General features: G+C 42.6%; 1 protein-coding gene across 2 annotated transcripts in view; it reads right to left on the bottom strand.

Moving 5' to 3' along the window:
• Positions 1–23,711, bottom strand: part of DYM (dymeclin) — a 268,561-nt gene that overhangs the window by 152,764 nt on the left and 92,086 nt on the right. For both annotated transcript variants that reach the window (XM_028524939.2, XM_028524938.2), the window contains exons 9-10: positions 2,256–2,438; positions 94–272 (exon numbers count right to left, since the gene is read on the bottom strand). In XM_028524939.2, the coding sequence (XP_028380740.1) occupies positions 94–272; positions 2,256–2,438 (362 nt within the window). The remainder of the gene's footprint in view (positions 1–93; positions 273–2,255; positions 2,439–23,711) is intronic.

Here is a 23,711-nt window from a genome sequence, read left to right as displayed (position 1 = left end):
AGCCAAGCAAACACACCTTCCCTCTAGGGAAAAGAAAGTCTGTTCAAAATATTGAAAGTACAAAAAGCATGAAATGTTTAGCATGATACTTACAAGATTTTCCATGTCTGTGCGAGCCAGCATGTACGTTCTAATATTACTGTTCTGATGGAGCAAAGTGTACAGGAGGAGGGTCGCTTGGTCGGAGGTCTGCTGCTCACAGAGAGCTGTGTACAAACTGTTAAAGTTAATCTGGAAAGCATGCGGGATTGACGAGGGGAAAGGGCTGTTATCTGGGAAAACAGAAAACATGGACATTTCTCATATTACATCATTATTTTCTAGACTGTGCTTATATAAATAATGAAAGTCCTATTCAGCTATACAATTCAGTTCCCATTAATTTTGTCTAACTTGCTACATTTCAGATTCAAAATTCCAATTTATGTGTATAATTTTACTTAAAAAAAGAACTGAGCTGATGTAAAACATGGTGAGAGTCGGCAACACTGTACTGTATAACTGAAATGTGCTCAGAGTAGGTCTCCGCACTGTCTCAACAGCGTTCCGAGGACCACGTGCATCGTCCCTCATTAAATCCATCAGTGGCCATGTCACTGCTGAGCAGCTTCACAGAGGGTGAAGTAGGGGCTCAGGGAGGTCATGCACCTTTTCCAGGATCAGCCACTATCGTTTTCACTACATAATACTGCTTCTTTAAATACAGCAATGATTCAGGGAGTCGGCTCTATGACAGATGCTCACTTAAACCTTATAAAGACCCGTGAGCAGCAGAGATCATGATCCCTGCTTCACAAACAGACTGGTGTTTAAAATATAAAGAACTGGGTGGAAGAGGCAGGGGGTGTGCAGGGCAGGGGAAAGCAATGGGGGGAAAATGGGGACAACTGTAACTGAGCAACAATAAAAAAACTTTAAAACAGATAATTAATAAAAACTGGGATATGAACTCAGGTCGGTCTAACTCTAAAGCCAATGTCTGGAATCAGTGCACCACGCAGTCTTGGAGAAGATGACCATCTCAGGGGGGTTCCACCTCAGTCACATTTGCCCAGAGCAGCAAAAGTAACAACAGTAGACACACACAATGAACTCTGCTTTGTTGCAAAATCTGAGCTAATCATTTTAAAATCTTAGGTGCTTGGTACATATACAACTACTATTAGTGATATCGTCTCCATCTGACAAACAAAGCCACGGAGGCTCACTGAGATTAAGCAAACCGTGAGAGGCCTCGCCAACCTGCAGTGGCAGACAGACGTGTGACACGGAGTCAGATCTGCTGGGCTCCAGCACTCGCTCCCTTAACCATAAGGCCACGCTGTCAGTAAGGGCACAGCATGGCAATAGAAAGTACTGTTTGATAAATGAGCTTTCACTTTCTACCTGTCAAATGACTAGAGACTTCCTGCTCCCCGTGAAGAAGAATACCAGAATCAGCGAAGCCACCACCAACTGGCACCCTCGCCCACTGTCTGTGAGACACATACACTAGAACAGCTCTGAACAGGAACAGGGCAGAGTGCCTCAGAAGCCTTAGAAACTCCCACGCAGTAGCTGTAATTTTTACCATCTTAATTATGTCAGTGTTGGGACACCTGTTGACCATCTAGCCTAGCATATTAATACTGCATGTAGAGTATGACCTTTTGACAAGAGAGTGCTGTGTCTACACAGAACTGTCTACTTCTGTTCTGCCTCACGGCTTGGCAAGCTGCAGCCCATCCCGTTTCAGAAACAGACTTGTATTGGAAGCAGCCATGCTCCCTCCCTCATGTGCTGTCTGTGCCTTGTGCTACGACGGCAGAGGTAAGAGGCAGTGACAGAGACCTCGTGGCCATGCAAAGCCATCTGCCCCTTTGCAGAAAGAGTTTGCTCAGTTCTGTCCTAATTTCTAGTTCTATAAAACTCGAAACAGACTTTGAGTGAAAAATTGTGAACCACCTATCACTTAGAGGTTTTTTTTTTTTTCAGGTTAATTCCTACCCCTAACAGGTAGGATAGATGGATGCTAAGCTTGGTTATCTCTGAAAGAAATGTAAATTTAAATAGATATAAGGAAGCACAGCCTTCATCTAAGATTTATCTGACCTTTCTTAGAAGATAGGCAGGAAAATCTAAGTTGTTCTCATCAATCAATATGGAAATACACTGAACAGCCACCTCCACAACTACTGAAATAAACAATATGGAGTAAATACCCTCTTTCCTCATTCCGAAGAATATTCAGAGAGAAAAATATAAATGGCACCAACCTTGCGTATTCTTAAAGGACATAATGGCCTGTCTGTAGGGGTTTGGCGCGTCTGCAGCATCTGTCAGGTTGGCCAGCACCAGCAGGAGCAGGAGACTCTGGTTGGCCAGGGGGGAAGAAAGTGCAGGGGCGGCGGCCGCTTTGCTGCCCACCCCGCCCAGGGTGAAGACGGTCCAGAGCCCAGCTGGAGGAGAAAGCACACAGTTAAGATGTCCCAGGACTAGCAACATAAATATATTTCTGTACAATATTCTGTGTTATATGTGTTTTCATATTTAAAGTTCAAAATAACACTTCTTTTTTTTGAAAAGTAAAGCAAGTCCAGTATTTGAAAATTCTCCTATTGCCCAAGGATATGGAGTTTTTAAAGACTATCATTCCCGGTTTCTGTAACTCCACTGCCACTGCCCAGAGATAACCACCATTAAGTTTCTAATGGATCTCTTCATATTTTTCATTATATATCAAATCATAGTCATAAGAAAATTTCATGTGCAACTTTATACTCATATCTGAAAACCTAAGGAAAAATAATAAAATATCTAGGAAAACACAAATATCAAAATTGGCCAAAAAGACAAAAGCCTGAATTGGCAAAAAATCCTAGAAGAATGAAAAATGGACCAAAGGACTAACCCTAAAAACAAACCAAGTCCAGTATTTTTCACAATTAAGTCTAACACACTGTCAAAATACAGACAATTCTCCTGTTACACAGCAGTTCCAAAGTACACGCACGTGGCCGACACCTAGACACCTCCCTGCACGAGCCCAGAAAAACCCTCGCCCAGAAACTGGATAAACACTGCGATTAAAACAGATTAGGAAAACTAACAGAGACTTTTAGATAACCTAAATCAAACAGAAGGAGATGAAATTTTGTAGAAATTTGTTAAAAGTGTAAATGTCCACAACCAAGGAGGTTTGGCTGCTGAAATGCAAGGATGATTCACCTTTTTAAAAAAATTATAAATCTCTCTTCACTTTAAAAAGATGGAAAAAAGAAAGTATAGTCTTTTCAAGAGATGCCAATTTTTTATTAAACTTAAAACCTAGTCTTAATTTAAGGAAAAAGAATTCTTACAAACTAGAAAAGGCAAAGAAACCACTTGTTTTCCACAGTCTACCTAATCAGAAATCCACAGTGGGCAACACTGGAAGAATTCCCATTAATATCACCAACATCAGTGCCGTATGACCTGTACTCCGAGCAAGAGATACTAAGGAAAGAAAAAAAAGACCAAAAAAAACCCTCCCCCCAAAAATAATCTGTGCACTGTCCAACACAGAAGCTGCCAGCTGCCCTGAGTGGTCCTGGGACTGGGACTGTGTGGTCCAGATGGCATTGTGTTGTAAGTCTAAAATACACACGCAGTTCCAAAGACAATCCAAAAAAAAGTTAAAACCTGTCATTAATTTTTTAATATTGATTGCACGTTAAAATTATAATATTTTGGATATATTGCATTAAACTGTATTGTTAAAGTAAATTTCACCTGTTTCTTTTACTTTTTTAATATGACGTCTAGAGAATTTAAAGTTACATATGTGGTTTGGCATCTATGGCTCACCTTGTATTCCTATTGGGCAGAGATGTTCTAGAACATCAAGGGAATCAACTGACACACTATTAGAACTAACAGATTTTAGTACTGTTCTACAACAAAAAAATCAACATATAAAAAATCAAAAGCTTGCATACACATGAGCAATAATTAGAAAGTCCCATCACAACAGCAATGAACCCAATATTCAAGAATGAAAGACAAGTACCATATGATCTCACTCATAAGAGGAATCTAATGAGCAGAATAAACTAACAAGCAAAACAGAACCAAAGACAGGGAAACATGGGACAGACTGACAGCTGCCAGAGGAAGGTGGGGAGGAGGGAATGGTGGAAAGAAGGGGCAGGGACTAGTCAAAGAACATGTATGAATGACCTATGGACATGGACAATGGTGTGGGGATGGACTGTGGGAATGGGGGGTGGGCTGGGCAGAGGAGGGCAAAGGGGGAAACATTGGGACAAGTGTAACAGAATAAACAAGAAGAAAAAAACACACAACAGAAATGTGGAAGGCCTTTAAGCAGACAACCACAGTACTTGACTAACGGTCATATGAGATCTGAATTAATACAAAGGTACAACATATTTCTGGACAAAAAGACTCAATACTGTAAAACTGCCCATAAGTTAATTTAAAATTCAGTATAACCACTATCAAAATACCAAGAAGAATTTATGCAACACTGATGTTTTGTAATACAGTATTAAATAAAATACTGCTGGATATGGAAATACATAAAAAAATTTTTTTGAGGAGGACTACCCTGGATAGAAATGCTCTTGGTCAAACAGCAAATTTTTATAAAACTACAGTCATTTTAAAATCTATCATAAGACTATCAGCTGATTTCTCAAAAGAAACCTTACAGGCAAGAAGGGACTGGAAAGAAGTATTTGAAGTCATGAAAGGCAAGGCCCTACATGCAAGATTACCCTATCCAGCAAAGATATCATTTAGAATGGAAGGGCAGATAAAGTGCTTCCCAGATAAGGTAAAAGTTCATCACCACCAAGCCCATATTATATGAAATGTTAAAGGGACTTATCTAAGAAACCGAAGAAGATCAAAAACTATGAACACTAAAATGACAACAAACTCACAACTATCAACAAATGAACCTAAAAAAATAAAAGAAAGAAAAACAATGAAAACAAAAACTAAGCAAACAACTAGAATGGGAACAGAATCAGAGAAATGGAGATCACATGGAGGGTTTTCAGTGGGGAGGGAGAGGAGAGGAATGGGGAGGGAAAGGTACAGGGAAGAAGAAGCATAATTGGTAGGCATAAAATAGACAGGGAGAGGTCAAAATGGTATAAGAAACAGAGAGTTCAAAGAACTTATATATACAACCCATGGACATGAACTAAGGGGAGAGAAGCTGGAGAATTGGGGGGTACAGGGTGGAGGGAGGATAAAGGGGGAAAATTGGGACAACTGTAATAGCATAATCAATAAAATATACTTTAAAAATAAAATAAAATAAAATAAAAGTTAATAAAATTCTATAACTGTCTTTGGGACCATAGAATTTAATAATTTCCCTAATATTTAACTACAGAAATATGTGTATAAGCCTTGAGTTGGTAAAGCCTTTTTCTTATGCAACACACAAAATTCAAAAAGATATAAAGAACAGTAATTTGACTACTTATAAATTAAATACTTTATGTAGTGAATTACATTATAAACCAGAAGAGAAAACATTTACTACATATAAAACAGAAGAGGATATTTATTTTTTAAAAAGACCTCCTGCAAATCAGTAAAGCAAGCCAAAAATCCAAAATAAAAACAGGCAATAAAAATCCAAAGCAATAAAAGGAGAAAATTAATTAATACAGTAAGATCCATGAGAACACAATTTTTAAAAAAGATTTATGATACCCAGTATTGTTAGAGGTACAGTAAACCACCAACAGTGAGAGATCAAGGTCGTACAGAATTTCTGGAAGACGTCTGGCAGTTCTCATTGAAATTAAAAATGCACATCCCCATCAACCCAACAATTTTCCTTCTGACACTAAAGAGCATTTGAACAGCTACACAGAGATTCATATGCAGGAACATTTAACTGGTTTATAATTGTCAGATAATGAAAACAATGTGGGTGCTCACCAAAAGCAATGGTTAATCTATACTATGGAATACAACATAAAGAGGTAGGTACCTATATATGTGGTACGCGTGTGTGTATATTTTAAAAACAGGAAGGACTGAGTGTACATCGTAGTGGTAAAAGAAGTTACCTCTGGCATGGAATTAAAGAGGGACTTTTGCTGTATTTGTATAGCTAAATGTTCTACAATAAGAATATATTCATTTATTTCTTACAAAATAAATGTAAGATAACAAAATTAAAATAACAGAACAATACAGCCCCAAATGATATGAGGTCTGTCCAAAAAAAGTCCAACCACTGTTAATATAACCAGAACGGTTAGTACGACATCAATGTAACCTGGCAGCCAAGGAGAGTGGACTGGAATGTGCATGTGCAAACAGTGATGACTTCACTGTAGTAGTCAGTGGGGCTGGTAGATGCCACTGAGTAAGCACATGTACTGCGTGGCCGTGGCATTCAAAATGACTGAGTAGAGCAACAAATCTGCATCAGCTTTTGCATTAAGCTCGAACATTCCTCCGTGGAAACTATTCAAATGATTCAGAAGGCCACAGCTACGGGCAACTGGTGATTGGCAGCTTCGTCATGACAATGCACCCACTCATGCATCACGTCTTATGCAGTTTTTTGGTGAAACATCAAATCACCCAGGTGACTCAGCCCCCCTACAGCCCAGATTTGGTGCCCTGAGACTTCTGGACTTTCCCAAAACTCAAATAACCTTTGAAAGGGAATAGATTACAGACTCTAGATGAGATTCAGGAAAATACGATGGGGCAGCTGATGGGGATTTTAAGAACTGTGTGAAGTCCCAAGGTGCCTGCTTTGAGGGGATTGAAGTGTCATTAACCTATATACAATGTTTCTTATACCTTGTATCTTCTTCAATATGGAACAACGTCATCATCATATCATTAAGTGAAAAGGCAATTCACAAGACAGTTTACATGTGCAAACCATGTGCCCATTTGGTCTTTTACACTGTAAATATATTATGCATATCAACATGTACACATGTGAACACACCTACAGTGCCGGCCAGAGTGTGCCACTGACAGTGTTACCCCGATCACGGAGGAGAGAGCAGGAGCGAAGGGGCCTTGAAAAAGTCTTGGATTTTGTTCAGTGTTTACTCTGCTCCTCCCTTTATAGCACAGGTATATTTAAGCACAACTTAAGCAATTCAAAAACACAAAGGAAAGAAGTGAGGGACGAAAGTTCCTGGTCACCAACCCCAGGAGATGTGATGCAACACACACGTGGGCTTAGAGATGCAGCCCTGGGATTTTTATTTTTAAAAGGTGCCTCCTGGTAGCCTTGGAGGGGACATCGCCAGCACGTTAACGCTGATCCAATCTAAGGCGGTGACAATAGGCACGATATTTTAACCTTTGTACAGGTCTAATTTTTTAAATACTCATTACAATCGGCAGATGTCATTTTTACAAGGACACCTTTGTTAAAGAAATGCTCTTGTGAAGAAATTTAAAATGAAGAGCAAAATAGGCAACACTGGTCAACTGATTTTTCCTGAACACAGGTGAATACCTTTTATTTCTTCTTTATACTGGAAATAGTTCAGTGTGAACATTTGTTCACTTCTAACACTGTGTGTTTGCTGACCACACCACATAAAACCACCTTACGGATGTCCTACCAATGTTATTTCTCACACATGTGGTCCTGCAAATCTCGAACTTCTTTGACTCCCTGGAATGATTTTACTATCAGTTCTTAAGAAGGTGCTGCTTGGCAGGGAGGGGTTAGCATCCCTCCTGCCCGAGTTTCAGAGGTTCCCAGAGTGGTTCAAACCGCACAGCCTGTCTGGTATTGACCTTCAGCGCAGGTACACGTCACCTTGAGGCCAGCAAGAGAAAGCAGCAGGAAGGATTTTTTAATTAATGTAGAGAGGGTTTGGAGACAAGTGAGGAAGACAGAAAAGTGTCTGTTAAGTACTATGCACAACCCTTTTCATTACAAAAATCTGGATAGTTGGATAAAATTTATCAACTAATCATTACACATCACAAGTTTAAATTTATTCAAAACAATGTTCATGATATCCAGTTGAGAAACTTGGGACATCAAGACAATCAAAATTATATAAGAAAGTACAACATGCAGCCAAGTGTCACTTGTTCTGGAATTGATCTGTTGTTTATTTTACCATTTAAAAAAATTTCCACCCTGGCTGGCGTAGCTCAGTGGATTGAGCGCAGGCTATGAACCAAAGCGTCGCAGGTTCAATTCCCAGTCAGGGCACATGCCTGGGTTGCAGGCCATGGCCCCCCGGAACCGCACATTGATGTTTCTCTCTCTTTCTCCCTCCCTTCCCTAAGAATAAATAAATAAAAATCTTAAAAAAAATTCCTCTTAAAAAAATTTCCAATCACTTCCTTTCACTCAGAGTAGGTATGCTCCACATCTACCTACCCCTACATCCACCGCTTGTGTCCCGGGATTGCAAACCAAGAAAAACACAATTAGAAAGTGTAACATGCAACAAAACATAACCATAAAGTGCTCTCCACGGTAAAAATGTAAGTGTTTTCGCCCTTCTTCACAGCTGTGCGCCCTCATTACAGGGAGAAATCAGAGCCGACTACCGCCGAATAGATTTCGCAAACAAAGCTGATTCTCTTTCAGCACAACTTCACTCTCCTGTGCTTTTCCCTTCAAGTTTTTCCAAGAGAACTGAGAAAGGGCTCATAGTACCAGACAAAGTAACATTTTACTGGGGAGCTATGCCCCCAGCCCACCCACAAACACAGCCCTCCTTCTGTTCTCTGGTAAATATTACTGCTGTGTTGCCCTTCCTTATAGGGAGAGAGGAGGCAGCCTGCCACTGCCTACATTGTAGTTTAAACTGGCCGGCAATATTGGACCAGAATTCTTCCAAAAGTTCATTTCTTTTTGCTGATCCAAGCCTCTGATCTGTGACCCAAGAATCTTAGTGGAATTGCATTTTCCTGTTGGGGGGGAAAAAAAAACCTTCTCTCCACCAGAAAAATAAGGGAAAGTTACAGCCTATTTCTTTCTGTTCTAAAAACCAAAATTTTAAAACCATATCCCTCAGGTCCTCCAAATAAACTCTTAAAATAAAATTCATCGAACTAAAAACTAAAAAGTCCTCAAATTAACTAAAAGAACTAATCTGGTGTTGATGATTCCATTTTTTTAAAGTATCGACTCAAGATTATTTAATATTAACAATAAAATGTTAGGAAGATACAAAATTTGAAGAACTGAAACATCAATATAAATCATCACTGAAGAAAAAAGAACTCTAGTTTTACAAAATATTGAACTCAAAAATAAACATTTTTTAAAATTATGTATTTATTTTTAGAGAGGGGGAAGGGAGGGAGAGAAACATCAGTTGGTTGCCTCTCAGAAGTCCCCATCCAGGGACCTGGCCTGCAACCCAGGCATGTGCCCCGACTGGGAATCACACCTGCGGCTTTCAGTTTGCCAGATGACACCCAACCCACTGAGCTACACTGGTCAGGACAAAAAAATAAAGGTCATTTTATTATGACAATGAAATTACTATTTTTTTCATATTACTAACCATGCTACTTGTCAAACTATAATTGATTCCTTATATCTAACAAATATACTACAAAACACTAATTATTCTATCAGAACTATAAAAAAAATAAATGATACCATACACTATCCTCCACAGTTATAATAATCTGCCAAAAGGGCCCTATTCATATATTTGAACCAATAATATTGCAACAAACCAGATACCATGAAAGAATTAAGGAGCCCAACCCAGGCGGCTCAGTTGGTTGGAGTGTCATCTCACACGCCAAAAGGTTTCAGGTTCGATTCCTGGTCAGGACACATACCTAGGTTGCAGGTTCGATCGCCAGTCAAGGCACAACAGGACGTAACCAATCAATGCTTCTCTCTCACAGCAATGTTTCTCTCTCTCTCTCCCCGCCTCTCTAAAATTAATAGGCATATCCTCAAGTGAGGATAATAAAAAAGAATAAAGGAGAAGCAGGTCAGCTATTAGAAACATGGATGAAAATGTTGCTAAAGACATTTCAATTAACACAGATAAAAGGCTAAACAGTCAATAAATACCTGGTGAGTGCCTATTAGAGTCAGGCCCCATGCCAGGCACCAAAAATACAAGGAAGAAAAAAGCCATGCCCTGCTTTTGAGGAAGCTGACAGCAGAAAGCGAAGATGAGCATTCAAACAACCACAAAGCGGTTTTAATTGCCATAATGATCCAACAACTATGCCTAACATTTTAAAACACCCGTGCCTTTCCTATGTAAGTGCAGTGGAATAAGAAGGGAAGACAGTGCCACCAATAACATGGGGAACGTGCATTCCAGTGCAACACTGTGGCAGTCAGCAGCCTGATCCCAATGTAAAGCCTCTCCCTGGGTTCCTTTTTATGAACAAAAGACCCGGATGTAAAGCAGGGCAGGGCTGCATTGCCCAGTCATTCTCACAGCAAACTGTGGCCGTACGACTACATTCTAGCCAATGGGATGTAACTGGGAGGAGCAAGTGCGAGTTTTCAGCTATATCCTTAAAAGAAAGCTGTTTTCTCTTCATATCTTCACCCTTCCCTTTGGCTAGAACCCCAGGAGAGTGGCGGGGAGACAGCAAGAGGACACCGTCCAAGGGAATGACAAAATGGGACAGGAGAAACTCGGGTCCTCAGATGACCTCAGGAAGCAAACCTGCCTATATGCCTGGACCGGCTTAGGCTTTACTGGGAGAAAAGTGTAAACCTTCTCCTCTGAGCCACTGGTAGCTATCCGATCCCAATTAAAAGCCAAACCAATATCCTAAATAATACAATTATGTATTAAAATGGTTCAAAATATTATTGGTTAGATTTTTTTTTTCACAAAGAAGTTTTAAAAATTCTTTGCCCATCATAATCAAGAACTTCTCCCGATAGTTGTAGACTCGTATGCGCTTGTGAAAGATAACACGGAGGGACCCCACGCACCGCTCACCCAGTCTCCTCTAACGGTAACACCTTACAAAACCGGAGCACGGCGCCACAACCGGAAAATTGACGCTGACAGTCAAAATATGAAACCATTCAATTCCGTCATCAATTAGGATCATCTGCATGGGAAAAAATGTATCCAGTGACCACTGAACTTACTCTGAAGTTGATTCCTTTCAAAGGTCCCACCCCGCCCCACCTACATTCCACTGTCCCCAAATATACACTGACTGCCTGTGCCCCTGACATAGGTTCAATTCATCACTTATTAAGGGCCTGCTACAAACTGGGCAAAATGCAAGAAAATGCATTAGTCAGTGATGAACCCAGAGACAAAGGTGACCTATCCATGGAGTTTATAGTCTACGGAGAAATGGACACGAAAGAGAGACGAGCAAGTAAATGAACTGCAGTGAGTTTGGGGGAGAAAAAGAATATTACCTTTAGAAATCTATCAATGAAGAGGACTGACCATTCTTTACAAGTCTGCAAATCAGCCAAAGGTGCCATTAAACCTCCTCCCTTTTTAAAATGTTCTTTCATTTCTCTTTTTCACTTGCCTTCTTGCTTGGAAAATTCTTCCAAGGAAGGACTTTCAAGGTACAAATTACATCCATTCATTCTAAACCTGAAGTGAAGCAAAACCACTCTCTCCTCTCTGCTCTCACAGCACGTTGGTGACGTCTCTCTGTCACTAATCCACCACTCACTGCCTGACTTTGTACTTAAGTAAGCTACATACGTAAAAGTCTTCCTGTCGAAAGAGTTACATCTTTTTTCATATTTCATATTCCTTGGGGAGCTCAAGCTTATAAACTTAATTTGTTCCTTTATTGCCTTACTTCACTCACCAACTTATATAATAATATAGATTTAATATTTTACATTTTTAAAGTACATACATACACATAAATTTTAAATTTGCTATTTAGAGGGAAATCACATTATTTTTAAAGTTCTAAAAAAGGTGTCAAAATTGGCTTCAGCCTGTATTATAAATGATGATACTTGAATGGTGATGAGAGTCCCAGCAGACAGGGACTTCCAGACACTAGTGGTAGAGTTGTAAAAGGGTATGATATTTAGGATGGACATGAGCATCACAAGCCATTAGGGATATGCAGATTACTTGGCTCAGCAAGTCAAATTCTACAATTTATCCTACAGAATGAATATAAAGACCAAATGAAAGGCTGTTCATCTTAAGACTCAGTAAAAATGCTGACACTTAAGTACATAAGAAATTGTTTGAGTTAATCGTGACACATTCATCAGCACAATGAAAAGAAAGCCCATGGTCAGAAACCCAGGTGTTCCACCCAGAATGGCCAACGAGGTCAATATTTTCCCAGGATGTCACATAGGTTTCAGTATGCAAACTTCCTAGAATACATCACTCAGTTTGATGCTTTTCAACTAATGTTTATAAAATAAAAGGTTATGTTATAACAAACATATAAACATTTATAAACATATAAACATGTTTATAAACAAAATTCAAAACATTTTAAATAACACAGGGGATCAAATTTCATTACAAATATAACTAGTATGACAGAATTGCTGACATTCTGCAGAACGAGCCTGCGAGCCGAGTGTAAACACAAGCAGACGTGTGTCTCAGAGAGGGCGTCGCAGTGCCCCGTCCGTCCAGTGTGAGCCACCCTCTGCCTTGGGCACACACACTGAACGTGTTTCCGTAAGATGCTTCACACTGATCCCTTGGTTTTGTTAAGTGTTATACCCTAGAGGTAGAATTTGAAAACTTAAAGAAAACTCCAGCAAAGGGAGTAAAATGAATGAGAAAAAAATGACTAGTACAGAAAATGTTACTATGTACAAGACAACCATTCTTTAACAATAATTATTTGATCAAGAAACAATGTTTTAAGCATTTCATATAAAACACACTAGTTTGTTACTTAAATATACGAGGTCTGTCCAGAAAAAGCCCAGCCATTGTTAATATAAAGAGAATGGTTAGCACGACATCGATGTAACCTGGCAGGTAAGGAGTGTGGACTGGAATGTGCATGTGTGAACAATGATGACTTCGCTGTACTAGTCAGTGAGGACAGTACACTGTTGAGTGAGCATGTGTACTGTGTGGCTGTTGCATTTAAAATGAGCAAGTAGGGCGATGAATCTGCATCAGACTTTACATTAAGCTGGAACATTCCTCCAGGGAAACTATTCAGATGATTCAGAAGGCCACAGCTATGGGCAAGTGGTGATCGGCAGCTTCATCACGACAATATGCCCACTCATGCATCACAGCTCATGCAGAATTTTTTGGTGAAACATCAAATCACCCAGGTGACTCAGCCCCCCTACGGCCCAGATTTGGTGCCCTGCAACTTCGGGCTTTTCCCAAAACTCAAATCACCTCTGAAAAGGAAGAGATTTCAGACCCTAGATGTGGTTTAGGAAAATACGGTGGGGCAGCTGATGATGACTGGGAGAACTGTGTGAGGAGGTCCCAAGGTGCCTACTTTGAAGGGGACTGAGGCATCATTGTCCTATGTGCAATGCTTCTTGTACCTTCTTCAATAAATGTCTCCGTGTTTCATACTACAGGGCTGTGTATCTTCTTGACACACCTTGTAGGCCTTTAGAGTGCTTCAAAAAACTGGCTGAATATTTCGGGTTATTGTATATATGTAACTTTTAAAATGTAAAAAACAAAGGTAAACAGATTCTAGATTAGCGTTTTTAGCAGAATGTGTAATTTCCACGAACGGACACTGACATAAATGGTAAACCTCTGCATTGCACAGGTGATGCCGCACAGCCAACTGGTAGGTTCGGACTGCAAAGGGGCACAAGGGCACTTTCTGGGGGATGGAGACGTTCAATATCATGATTAGGTGGCTATTACATGACTGGCTATGCTTGCTAAAACTAACCGAACTATATACTACGAAAGGTAAATTTTACTATACACAAATTATACCTGAATAATCTTGACTCTACCCTTTCCCTCCCCAAAGTAATTCTGGCATGGATGTGGAGCAACAGAACTCTCATAGACTCTAGGGAGGGTACAAAATGGGCCAAATACTTTGGAAAATGGTTTAATTATAACTACAATAGTTGAATGGTACATAACTAGGATCCAGAAAATCCACTAATTATTACACCCAACAAAATCCTTACATATGGCCTTGACCAGTGCGGCTCAGTGGGTTGGGCATTGTCTTGCAAACTGAAAGGTCGCCAGTTCAAGTCCCCATCAGGGCACATGCCTGGGTTGTGGGCCAGGTCCCAGGTTGGGGGTGTGTGAGAGGCAACCAATCCATACATCGATGCTTCTCTCCTTCTCTTTCTCCCTCCCCTTCCCTCTCTCTAAAAATAAATAAATAAATTTTTTAAAAAATGCTTACATGGGTGCAAAGGCATGTACAAAATTGTACATAGCATCATTTTAATAGCCAAAAGTTAGAATTAAATCAAATCTACACTATAGTATAAAGGATAAATAAAATGTGGGTCAGTCTTAAAATGTAATAATACATAATAATAAACAAACTACACTTCATGCAAAAACATGGATGAATTTCACAAGCAAGCAAAAGAAGGAAGACATGAAGGAATGCGTGCCGTATAATTCCATTTATATAAAGCCCAAAGCTGAGCTGCAGTTCTAGAGGTTGGCCCAGCGGCTTCCCCTGCAGCTGCAAGACGAGAGGGACTAGGAGAGTGCGAGCGAGGGGCTGCTGGGCGCTGGGCTACGTGATCTGACTGGCAGTCACGTGCCTGTTCATTCCCTTGAGGACAATAAACTAAGCTGCACCCCAGCTGTCTGTGTGCTCTTTTGTATGGCACACTTGAATAGAAATGTTTGCCATGAAAAAAAGAGAAAACAGCACCCATCCCTTTTTGGACGACGACGATGATGATGAAGCTGATGACGACAGGAACTACCCTAGTGCTCAAAGCAGTGATCTCTGATTGCTGGAACTGAAGGTGATTCGTTCTGCTCTGGAATGTTTTAATTTCTAACAGAGTAAAAGAAATCATAAAAGTTTTTAAAAGTTCACAAGATATCCTGAGAACAGTATTTGTTAAAAGAAATATATTAGCCCTGGATGGTGTGGCTCAGTGGATTGAGTGCTGGCCTGTGAACCAAACGGTTGCTGGTTCGATTCCCAGTCAGGGCACATGCCTGGGTTGCCAGCCAGGTACCCAGTGGGGGCGTACAAGAGGCAACCCCACACTGGTGTTTCTCTCCTTCTCCTCCTCTTACCCTCTCTCTAAAAGTCAATAAATAAAATCTTAAAAAAAAAGAAACATCTTAAATTGTTGGTTTAATGAGAGAAAAATCATATTTGATGTTGTATCTTTATTAAAGGGAAGAGTCCTCTAGTACCTCCTTTTCTATGTAATTAACTGACGTGTTAAGAAAATATAATCTCTAGAATTATTTTTGTCATTTTAAAATGAATGTAAAACAGCAATATACATAACTAATAAAATGAACGTGACACAGCAGCACATGCAATCCTGCACGGCCAGTCACACCACAGTGCTCGAAAAGGGGTGGGGGTGGGAGAAGGGCACTAATAGATTCACTTTTTTACATGTGTTTACATTTAAAGCACTCTTAAAATATCTGATGACTACTGGTCCCTACAACAGTTTTGAGTCAAATTCCATTTTCCTAACACAAAACAACATGATATTACTGCCCCCATCCCGTGTCCCAGAAGGAATGCTTTCACCATCTCAGAAAAGAAAAAAAAATACAGCATAAAAGAACAGAGGAAAATGTTTTAAAAATTCATAGCACAGTATAAGACATTTTATCCACTTCCGCAGTTTGAAATCTGTCAGAATCCCTGATTTATAATCTGGCACAATATAAACCATATGGAACTTCTTAAAAAATTTATTCCTTTAAGGATAGAAAATAGGACTTCTAAGGAAAAACTGAAAAAAGTCCACTGAAATAACTCAGTATTTTATGACGATAATATGTTTTCAAAAAGAAAAAATAAAGAAAGTTAACAGAATTCATCTGTCTCGGTAGAAGCCTAGATCCGCACATCCCTAAAAAAACAAGGATGAGAACCCAGGCAGAGGCAGGTGCTGTGTTCCAGTGTAGAGCATAAAGGGAAGAAAAGCGAGTAAGAAACCTAGTATCTGCAGAGATAACTCCACCTCATACTCACATGCAAAAACATGAGGCAAATTATCTGTGATGCATAAAATAAGAGAGCGGTGCTGTGAGCCTACAGGACAGACAACCCTCCCGGGAACAGGCCCATATCTGGCTCCAGAGACCCTCGGTCCACCCGCCCCATGTCGGCCTCTAGAGCAGTGATTCCCGAAACGATGCCTGGGCTCCTGATGATGGGAGGGATGGTCATGCACTGTGCTTTCTAAAAATATTCAATAGTTATGTGCATTAGAAATACATACAACTAGCACTTGGATCTCACAATTTTCAAGGATTTACTACTTAGGATAGAGTAAATATCCCTCAAATTTCAGAAAAGAGAAGTCTATTGGAATTCAAGCTGAACCCACACGAGACAAAGTCATGGAGGCTGTGTGGGTGTGGTGAGGCTGGAGGCAGGCTGACTGCCCTTTAGGGAAATAAGTCCTCACATTGCGGCTCCACGTGGCTGCCAGTGTGTACACCTCTACGGATGTCCCTCCTCAAATGAAACAAGGCCTGTCCCCACAACACTCCCCCTTGACACATGGTCTCTAAACCCTTAGCACCCTAAACACCCCATCTCCTGGCGATGGGCTATCCCCCAAACACGTAACATGTAGGTATGTGTGTTGATGACACCAGAGAAATGGAAGTACCTCTCAACGAGCTTGAACCTGATACAACCGGTTACTCCTTCTTCAGCTGAGGAAATTCAACAATGCAGTGTGCCACCCCTGTGAAAATCACAGGCCTTATTAAGTCTAGAATTTTCATTGTTGCTGCAAACACCCACACACTCAAAAACAAAGGGTCAACTTATAAACTTCAACAATACCAGTGACCAAAAACAATCAATTTAGAATCCGCACCAAAAAGTTCTACACAGTAAAAATCTCAGGCTAACTGCCTACATTAGCATTCATGTTCCACTTGTGAAGAAGTAAATCTAAATCAAACAACTGCGGATGTAATAAAGTACGTAGTATAGATTTATTACTACCTCCAGTAACGGTCACTTTTTCCATATACGTCTCCAACTGTTACTTTTCTGGGAATTAAGAACTGGCTCCATGCTAGATGGCCACAGATAAAAGAATCTGTGAGTAAGGACTACGCCCTGGCTGAAAGTGACACTCAAGGAAAGATGGAAAGAGTTTCTTCCCAAAACTCTGACCGCTTCCGTGTCACTGATAGTACCAAGAAGAAAGCCCTAGCAGTGGAGAAGGGTGTCCCAGACCTTCAAGGCAGCAATAACAATGTCATCCATCATCACGGGAGAAGAGAGGAACTTGGGAGGCACAAGGAAACGAGAATCTTTGAAATGAGAGGACATGCATAAATGCTGAAAAAAAGGTGATTCCAAATTAATGAATCTAGAAGGTTCACAAGACACAAAGGATCAGCAAACAAAAGACATACAGATAGTGAGTGTGGAACACGCAAATGAAAGTGAACACTGTAGATTGGAATGGTCTAGAAGTATTCAGGAGATCGAAGAAACACTCCCAAAGCATTCAACTCGATAAGCAGCTAATAAACACGCACTAACAGTAGTTTCCACAGTGGGTGAGAAAAGAAAGCATCGGAACCCAGTGTTTCATCCGAGAAACGTGAAGACACACTGAGCATTAGCGGTATGCATTACCCAGGCTGGCACGGGAGCCCGCACTCAGCCCGCCTGTCAGGAAGTCAAATGTCAGGTCAGTAGCCCCAGGATGCTGCGAGAGTGGGGGTCATGCCCACGACAGGAAAGACAGAGGCACTCACACCTTCTCTTTCCACATAATGCAACATCCTGTGGTTCAGTGTGCTTGATCATGTTATCTAGGTTTAACTAAACTCTCATAAAAATCTATTTAAAAAACAATGGAACCAGCCCTGGCTGGTGTGGCTCAGTGGATTGAGTGCCGGCCTGTGAACCTAGTGGTCATGGGTTCGATTCCTAGTCAGGGCACATGCCTGAGTTGCGGGCCAGGTCCCCAGTTGGGGGCGTGTGAGAGGCAACCGACTGATGATGTATTCCTGGCACATTGATGTTTCTCACCCTCCCTTTCTCCCTTCCCGTCTCTCTAAAAATAATAAAATCTGTAATTTAAAAAAATCATCAATATTAAAAAAAATCGGAACCATAGAACTGTTTTTAAACTTTCAGGCAAAAAAATCACAGAGAGAAAATAGATATTAAAGATTCAAATGCCAGCAAACACCACAAGACACAGCAGAGCTGACCCTTCCACCGCCTGGGTGGGCTCTTTGCCGGCCCTTCTGTGAGCTGACAACGGTGGTCAGGTCTCTGAAGAAAACTGCCCCCCCCATCACCAAGACTCTCTGAAATGCAGACTAATACCCACTATTATACCAATAAACATGGCTCTAGATAGACACTGTTCCTTGAGACATTAAATAATGACATTATGAAGCCAGGGTGATCAGCAAGACTGATTTAAAAACTCACCCAAATGATTAGTAATAATTTTTATCTTATCAAAAAGATTATCTGTATTGTTAATAAACACGATTTTAAATACTTTAAAGCTTTTATTTATCTTACCCTTTGAACAATGTCAATTTATGGAGGTCTCATAATGTACATAGTATGTTAGTATAACAATGCATTATATAATTTATAAATCAGTTCACTTAAATCAACAGTCTACTTTAAAAGCACATATCAATGGAACGTACGGTCAATCAAGTTAAAGTCCACCATACTCAAGGGGCTGTTAGGAGGAAGGGGCGACAGAAGAGAAGTAAGGGGGAAGAAAAAGAGAAGCTTCTGCCATTTAATTACACCCTACAAAACCACCACATTTAAATCTCACCAAGCACTACCACCATCCACCGACTGTCACAGATAAAGAAACGGAACTCAAAGAGGCTAAGCTCCTCACCGACATAACATTAACGGAGCCCAGCTCTGCACCCAGGTTGTTTTCAGTCCCAGGCAGACGCTCTCACGCCCACTGCCCTGGCCCTCTGGCTCCAAAACAACAGAGGAGTCCCCTGCCTGAACCACATGTTTAAAACCTACCATAGTTCCGACCTTCAGCATCTGGGATATAACAGGCTTAAAGTCAATCATTTTTGCAACAAGAAATAGCATTCTGTGGTTGACGATGAGTCTGGTCCCCAATTATCTTGCCAGCCTTCTCTCCTACTCTTCATCCTCACCCACAGAGCCATAATTAATTCCGTTTCCGTTTTTGCTTGGATTATTGTTCTGTGGGCTTCCCCATTTCTGTACACCTTGGTACTGCATCCACACTTCCTGGTGTGCCCCGAAGGAACCATGTCTTCTGGGCATTCTGCCCTTTCTTCTGGTGAGTAAACATTTACTACATTGCCCTCGGCAGGCATGCTCAGACTCTTCAATGAATAAACTGGTGTCACTACACTGAAGGAGCTCATAACCTAACACTAAGAGAGGAGACGGTCAGAAATCCTGTTGTGATACCATGTCCTGTGGGACGAGATGGCTAGCTGTGCCGGGGCATTCCAAGAGGGCTTCCCCAAGGAGGCTGCCTGTGGTCGCAGGTACTGAGGCACTGACAGATGTGCAGGAGGAGGAAAGCATTTCAGGGCAGAGGACGACGCCTTGATACCAGCGGGTTTGCACATTTTTAAGGGAGGAAGACAAGGTAGTTCTCTGATCCTACGAGAGTCAACTGAGCGTGAAGACTGGGGACGGGTGCTGGAAGTTTAAAGAGAGAGTTGCAGGGAGCTCGTTCCCCTGGGGACTGGAGAAATGCAGTGAGGTCGCCGGGGCAGAGCTGAGGGCCCACTGAAATCTGCGGTGGGGAACTTGAAGAGCACCTGGAACAGCTGCCTGTTGTTCTCCAACTCCGTACAGCTGCTTTGAGACATGCAGTGGGAGGAGGCAGGCTGGGGTTTGCTAGGCAAACATGATGGGGGGAGAGAAGAGGCAGGGAGCCGGGAAGGCACCTGCCAGGGAGTGATGCTGGTCCCTGCCCACAGAATTTCAGCTGGTGGGGAGGAAGGTGAGGACACGGGGTGGTGACGGACACGGAAGGACTGGCACAGAGAAGTGAGCAGGTAACAAACTGTTCGAGTCCAGTACTGGAGGAAATGACCCAGGAAGCGGGCAGGTGGTAGTCAGAGAGTAGAATGGGGACATTCCAAACTGTAGTGGTAGTACAACTGTTGGTTGGGAGGGTGTGTAGGCAGGGTATGTTGGGGTACCCCAGAGGAAGTGAACACACACAACACGCCTCAGAGGTCATGTTGTTGGGTGGCTTGACTATGAGCTTGTGAAATTTTCAAAACGAGGACTGCAGTAGTGTGGAGGGCAAGACAGGGGCCAGGTGCTCAAACTAGGAGAAGATGAGCAGGCGCGACAGCAGTGTCTGCAGACGACTGCGGCGAGGAGGACTGACGGGGCACGGGCAAACGACGAGTGAGTGCAGGCCAGCGGAATGCTTCCAGGTGGCTGGGGCGTCAGGAGGGACGGTTCGGAAGCTGCAAGGGAGAGTCACCTCTGTGGCTGCAGGGGCAGAAGAAGCAAGTCACCACTTGCAAAGGCTTCTGAGAAAGAACTGTCCTCAGGGGACCCCTAGGTTTCTGAGAGATGAGTCAAAGAGGCTAAGCTTGAAAGCATAGAGGGTTTTTTCCTGAAAAACCGTGTCAACTCTAGAAGGGTCAGGATGGGGAGAGCTACGGAGACCACGCGAGTGCAGGGGGCACACTGAGCCCACGGCATCGAGCCCAGGTATAATGCAGCGTTAGGTCTCTCTGCTGCTCCGTGTAAACAGGGGTGCAAGGCATAACACGATTAGTCTTGATCACCTTTTAGGGGGAAGGTTGGTTAATCAGTTCTAACTATAGCCTTCGAAAGTTTGTCTCGGTGAGGCTTTTGGCCTCATGAATGTAAAAGAGAGTGCCTTAGCTGAAGGATTCAGAGCTCTGTGGGAACCCTACTCCCCTCCCCTTATTTCCTGCTGGTTAATTGTGTCCTGGCTGGGAAGGGCACCTTGCTGGTAGTGTGGTCTTGCTGGTAGTTATGCATCACTGGACTCTGGAGGATTACCGAAAGTACCCTTAACTGATCATTCTGAAGCTAATTTAACAAAACTTTGGAACTGAAGAAACTTGAAACACATCAAGTGAAGACCACAGCCACTCAAGCAGAATGGGTGGGTGGTGCCGCAGTCACGGCACACACTCCCAAACTGCAGGGACCCCGGGCGTCTGTGGGGCTGGCATCCGTGCGCACACGGGGCTCTGCGGCACCGACGAGCACCGCGCGGCAGCCAGCCCTCCTGGTCGGAGACCAGTCCGGACCCCTATGAACTCCGGTAATTGTTTTTTCTACATTTATGAAAACCAAATACAATACCCATACCTAGTTTAGTAAGCTAATAGGCTGGTATTAATATACGGAAAGGCGAGAGTGAAGGTGTGTTGTCATCTGTAACAACACCAGGAAGGACTTGAACTCTTGGTCTGTCTGTGGCCCTTCGGCACCGGGCAGCGGAGCAAACCTCGGGAAGTGCCGCCACGCAGGCCCCTGGCAGCCTGCCCTCGTGCCTGACCAGCTGTCTCCGATACCATGCCACTGATGAAGGAGTCAGATGTCCCATCGCCTAGCTCTGGGAACATCGATCTCTCTCTCTCCTAGAATGTAAGCTCTATGAAATGCGGGCGTTCAGAATTTGCAGACCTGAATCCTTCTTACCGCAGTACACAAACTTGTGCCATTTCCCAGACAAAAACAAACAAACAAAACCTCCTGGAGTCCGCGTCCCCCTCCAGTTGCTGCATTATTCTTCTGCCTGTGCGCTGACTCCCACCCTCCCTCAGCCCCCCCCAATGAGCTTCTCTGCCTAAATACATCTTGACAAGGTAACCAGTAACATCCGTCTTAATAAATCCAACAGACAATTCTAAAGCCTCACCTTATTTAATCTCCCACTTAAATCTGCATGAAGTTGTACATTTAAGATTTTTTTGCTTTACTGCACCTATGTTATAACTCAGACATTAGAAAACTTCAGTGAAAAGATTTCCCAGTTAATCAGATGCAGTTGGAAATGTTAGGGTAGGAAGCCAGATATTAATAAAAGAGAAGGGAACAAAGGGAATCAGACATTAAAAAGACTGATCAGCTAGGGAGCTGAATCAGACAACAGGCCTGATTAAGCCTGGAAGTGGCAGCTTCAGACACCTGTAGGGGATCACAGCATTGCCTGGCCAAGGGGATTAACACACCCCCACCCCCATCCCCCACCCCCAGTGTAAGGAGGAAGGACCAGTTTTCCAATCTCCCCAGGGTACACCCTGTCCATCTGCCCTGACTAAGGAGGTGCAGGGGGAAGAATAAAACAATGAAGGAGAAATTCCTCTTCTGGGCCTATGCCCAGTGAAAGCCAGGAGGGCACAGGTCCTTCTACTACGAGGCACGTGCAGTTGGAACTAAGACGGCAACCATGAGGGGCGAAGCCTCATCTGCGAAAAGGACCAGACTGGATAAGGGACACAGAACCCTGGAAGACCTAGGAAAGGGACTAGTGACACAGAGGACCCAACACCAGTCCCTAAAGAATTGGGAAGTCGGTCGATTGTTTTGAAAAAGCACCTGGCCCTTCCCAAGCCAGAGACAATACAACCCGAGCTTAACAAAGGCAAGTGCACTCTCTTGTGCCCTCTCTCTCTCTGGCCCCGCAATACACGTTCATTCGTGCCTTCATGCCTTTTCTCTCCATAGTAGCCATGGCCTAGCAGCTGCACAGCCGGCGGCCACACGGACTCCAAGCACAAACCTGGATACAATAATACAGTGCCAGCTGGAGCACAGCCGGGAACAGAGACTACGCTAGCCGAACGGGGACAGAGGCCGAACCGCACTAAGCTCTGGTATGAGCTGAGCCAATGGCACACAATCCCGAGACCCTGCTCTTCCTTCTGGACTTGCCGACGACCAGGCTGGGCCTTTTCCACAGCAGGGCGGACAGAGATGAGACACTGGGGACCTGGGGGCAGCCTTCTGTTTCTGTTCCAATAAATCTCACCGCTACCTGTCACCCTCCAATGCATGGGTCTTCCAAAATGCTTCTCTTGTGACTCTGTGAAAGGAGCCCATTTCCACCGGCGGCAGAAAGAAAATCAGTGAACTGAAGATAAATCTGAATAAATTCCCCAAATACAGAGAGAGAGAGAAGAGAAATGGAATTATAATTCTAAGAGAGATTAAAAGCTGTGAAGAACAGGATGAGAAGGTCCGACACAGGCCTGACTGGAATTTCAGGAGTAAAGAGACGTGACACCGCAAAATACAACAGCAGACCCCAACAGCTACCGGACAGCAGAGATTCCACGATCCCCGCCACGGCCCGCCACGCCCGAGGTCACAAACTAGACGGCCTCAGGTCTCAGGCAACACAACACATCACTCAGAGAGGAGAGAAAGAAAAGTACAGTTTGCTAGCAACTACGTCAGGCTTCCATCACATGTATCTCCAAGTGGGATGCATGAACTCTTGGAAACACCCCATCCTGTGCTGGCAATCAGCAAGGGCAGAAAACAAACATGGTGGCTTCTTCCTGGACCATGAATCTTACACAGAGATTTCAGGCAAGTTAATTAAGTCATTGAAC

Source organism: Phyllostomus discolor, chromosome 9 (genome assembly GCF_004126475.2).
Source record: "Phyllostomus discolor isolate MPI-MPIP mPhyDis1 chromosome 9, mPhyDis1.pri.v3, whole genome shotgun sequence".
NCBI classification, from domain to species: domain Eukaryota; kingdom Metazoa; phylum Chordata; class Mammalia; order Chiroptera; family Phyllostomidae; genus Phyllostomus; species Phyllostomus discolor.
The sequence above is the reverse complement of the archived record's forward strand: the minus strand, read 5'-3'. Positions and strand labels throughout refer to the sequence as shown.